Here is a 2,720-nt window from a genome sequence, read left to right as displayed (position 1 = left end):
ATGTTGCAGGCTTGCTGGTTTTGCAAATTAGTCTTCAGTTGGACATTCCCATCCAGTTCTTGCGCACAAGATCAAACAGTCTGGCAGATGGACAACCATTTGGGAGCTGTGGAGACTGAAAAGAAGCCATGCGTAAGACAACATGGATAATCTAGAGTTTCTACACCGACTATGTATTTCATCACAAATAATCCATTAACATTAATCAGATCATAGCAGAAAAATTAAGTTTATTGCTTCATAAATTATGTACATCAGATTCTCTCAAATGAAGATGAAGGTGTATGGTACTACTGCTGTAAAAACAGAGGTGTATATCTCAGTGGCGTTTTGACAGATGATATATATACAAAAATCTAATGCTTTGGAGAAAACAGTGATAAATGCAGATGGTAATAGTTTTCCTCTCGTCACACAGTTCACATTTCAGAGGTGACAACGAAAACAAATGCTACGACGCATAATAAGCATGTACTCTCTCTAACTGAGAATACACCAAAACCTTGAACTAAGGTGCTAGGCACCACTTTATTGCAGGTATCCAAACAAACAAAAAAAGTACTAGTACAGTGCTAAATTTTCCTTGCACATGAAGTCAGTCGTCTGTGGGTAACAGCCACATCGGTGGACGTGGCGGTGGCAGCAGGCAACCATTTTTGTGTCTAAAAGGACGTTGCACTTCTTCAGTCCCTTTCTCCAGGTTGAAAATGTGCAGGTAATTCTCCTCGGCAGCGATGTTGTTCAGAAAGTAGATACAGTTGCTAGACAAACCATGTTCACTGGCCGAACATGATGCTCCAAAGTTGGAAGCTCCGATGCTGTCTCCACCCAAGAGGAACACCCTATCACCAATCCTGTCCACCTTGCACCATTCCGGCCTCGAGAAGTCCATCTTATACACGTCGACCTTGTCGATTTTGTGCACGTTGTGTCCAAGAAAGACAACGACCACCATAAAGAGGTCACCACATGATTCAACCAAGTAAGTTGAAGTAAACGGCATGGTGTCGGGCAGTTCAACCATATGAACTTCAAACTCGGTGAGGCTGAGCTCAGGGCTGAACTCCACTACTCCAAGGGCGTGTCCCGTGAACGTGTAGTAGACCTTGCCCCCAACAGCAGCAATGCCTTTAAGTTTGGCCATATGTATCTCCCGGGGCTTGTCATCTGCGAGGAACATGGTGAGCTCATAGTTGTAAGAGTCCCATTGGCTTCCTCCGATTCGGCACACCAACAGATTAGGCTGGTCAAGATCGAGGACCAGAACAGTGCAAGACGATGTCGAGCTAGGCTTGTCGGAAAGCAGGCACTTGCACCTCCTGGGAAATTCTTGTTTTGGGGATGGAAGGCTGATCCTCTGGCCGTCCTGAGGACGCCACAGGAACGTGTGCAGGGAAGCAGGTTCCAGCGCGAGCACCCAGCCCTGTGGAGACTCGAAGCACCTGTAGTCCTTGAGTTCATGGATGGCTGCGGTGCTCACGGCCTGGTTGGAGATGCTGAACCGCGTCTGGCAGTCATCTGTACGGTTCCCAAGATCATGCACAAGCAATGGGAAGGGGCCTTCCATCTGCTGCAGCCTGCAGGCTAGGAATTTCCTCAAGTATTTCTAGCACTAGTATTCAGCAACAGCAAGCAAAAAAAGACTCAGCACCCGGATCTCTGGCTGCGCCTTGGCCCTTGGGTGTTCTTGGCCCCCTTTATTTATAGCGATTGATGTCGTCCTTCTTGGTGATCTCTGCCGTCTCCCACCTGGAATCGGGCTCCCAACTCCGCTGCTAGGTCGAATTCGTCTCCCTCCGGGAATCCGGCTATCAACTCCTGCACTTCAACGATGAGGAGATGCAGACCTAGATCACGGGGGAAGCAAGAAAAATCGAATTTTTTTTTGTGGTGCTTACCAGTTACCACCAACACGGATCTCTTCCCGATTCCTCTGCTCTTGTTCCCCCCGGATGCGGATTCCCCTCCTGTGCCCACGGCCGCCGTCTCCTTGGTCGTCCACGGCGATTTGAAGGTGGGCAGGTTTCGGATAAGGTCCGGCTGGTCTTGTGCGTTCGGTTAGACCCAGCCTTCGGCTCGCTCAGTTTCTTCATATTTTACCCATCGGTACGGTGTCCATGGTTTTCATTTTCAGTCAGATTTCGATTAAATTCACTGAATTTTTTTATTTTCAAAAGTCACTAAAATATTTACCTTCCGGTTAAAATATTTCAGTAATTTCAGAACTACGAGTTGATTCAAGTGTTTTTCAAAAATAACTTCAAAAAACGCAAATATTTAATGGGAAACGCTTGCCATCAGCCGGCGGATCGCACGCGCGTGATCCGCCGCCTACTCCCTGTGATGCGTGTGTCTCTTTTCGCAATTTTTTCTGCAACATCATGTGTTGCAAAATTATCTTCCGTAACAACACCCTATGTTGTAAAAAGATAAAGACGAGAAAAGCTACAAATATTTTCTGCAACATCATCTGTGTTGTAAAATTTTCTTCCGCAATAACATCTATGCTGCAAAAATAGCAAAGAAAAAAATCTGCAATATCACCTATATTGCAACGGGTTACTGCAACATAAGCTTTGTAGCAAAGAATTCTGCAACACAAATCTTGTTGCAGTGATTAGGACGATGCTGGATGCTAGATAGCTGTAGGTCGAACGATTGTCGAGCTTTTAAAAGATTCGGCGGCCGACGCGTAGCGTGGTCCATATTAATTAACGTCA

The 2,720-nt window shown here is 46.2% G+C and overlaps 1 protein-coding gene across 2 annotated transcripts; it reads right to left on the bottom strand.

The window, feature by feature from the left end:
* Positions 1 to 377: 377 nt before the first annotated feature.
* LOC123070741 (uncharacterized) lies at positions 378 to 2,049 on the bottom strand. Of its 2 annotated transcripts, none has more exons than XM_044494055.1 (2): positions 1,899 to 2,049; positions 378 to 1,818 (listed from the first exon to the last, which is right to left on the bottom strand). In XM_044494055.1, the coding sequence occupies exon 2, from the start codon at positions 1,565 to 1,567 to the stop codon at positions 596 to 598; it is 972 nt and encodes a 323-aa protein (XP_044349990.1). In that variant the 5' UTR covers positions 1,568 to 1,818; positions 1,899 to 2,049; the 3' UTR covers positions 378 to 595. The 2 variants fall into 2 exon arrangements, with proteins under 2 accessions (XP_044349990.1, XP_044349991.1); XM_044494056.1 differs by having other exon boundaries at positions 378 to 1,823; positions 1,899 to 2,026.
* Between the last annotated feature and the right edge of the window lie 671 nt (positions 2,050 to 2,720).

The sequence above is a fragment of the Triticum aestivum genome, chromosome 3B (genome assembly GCF_018294505.1).
Source record: "Triticum aestivum cultivar Chinese Spring chromosome 3B, IWGSC CS RefSeq v2.1, whole genome shotgun sequence".
In the NCBI taxonomy this organism is placed as follows: domain Eukaryota; kingdom Viridiplantae; phylum Streptophyta; class Magnoliopsida; order Poales; family Poaceae; genus Triticum; species Triticum aestivum.
This window is presented reverse-complemented; position numbering and strand designations above follow the sequence as displayed.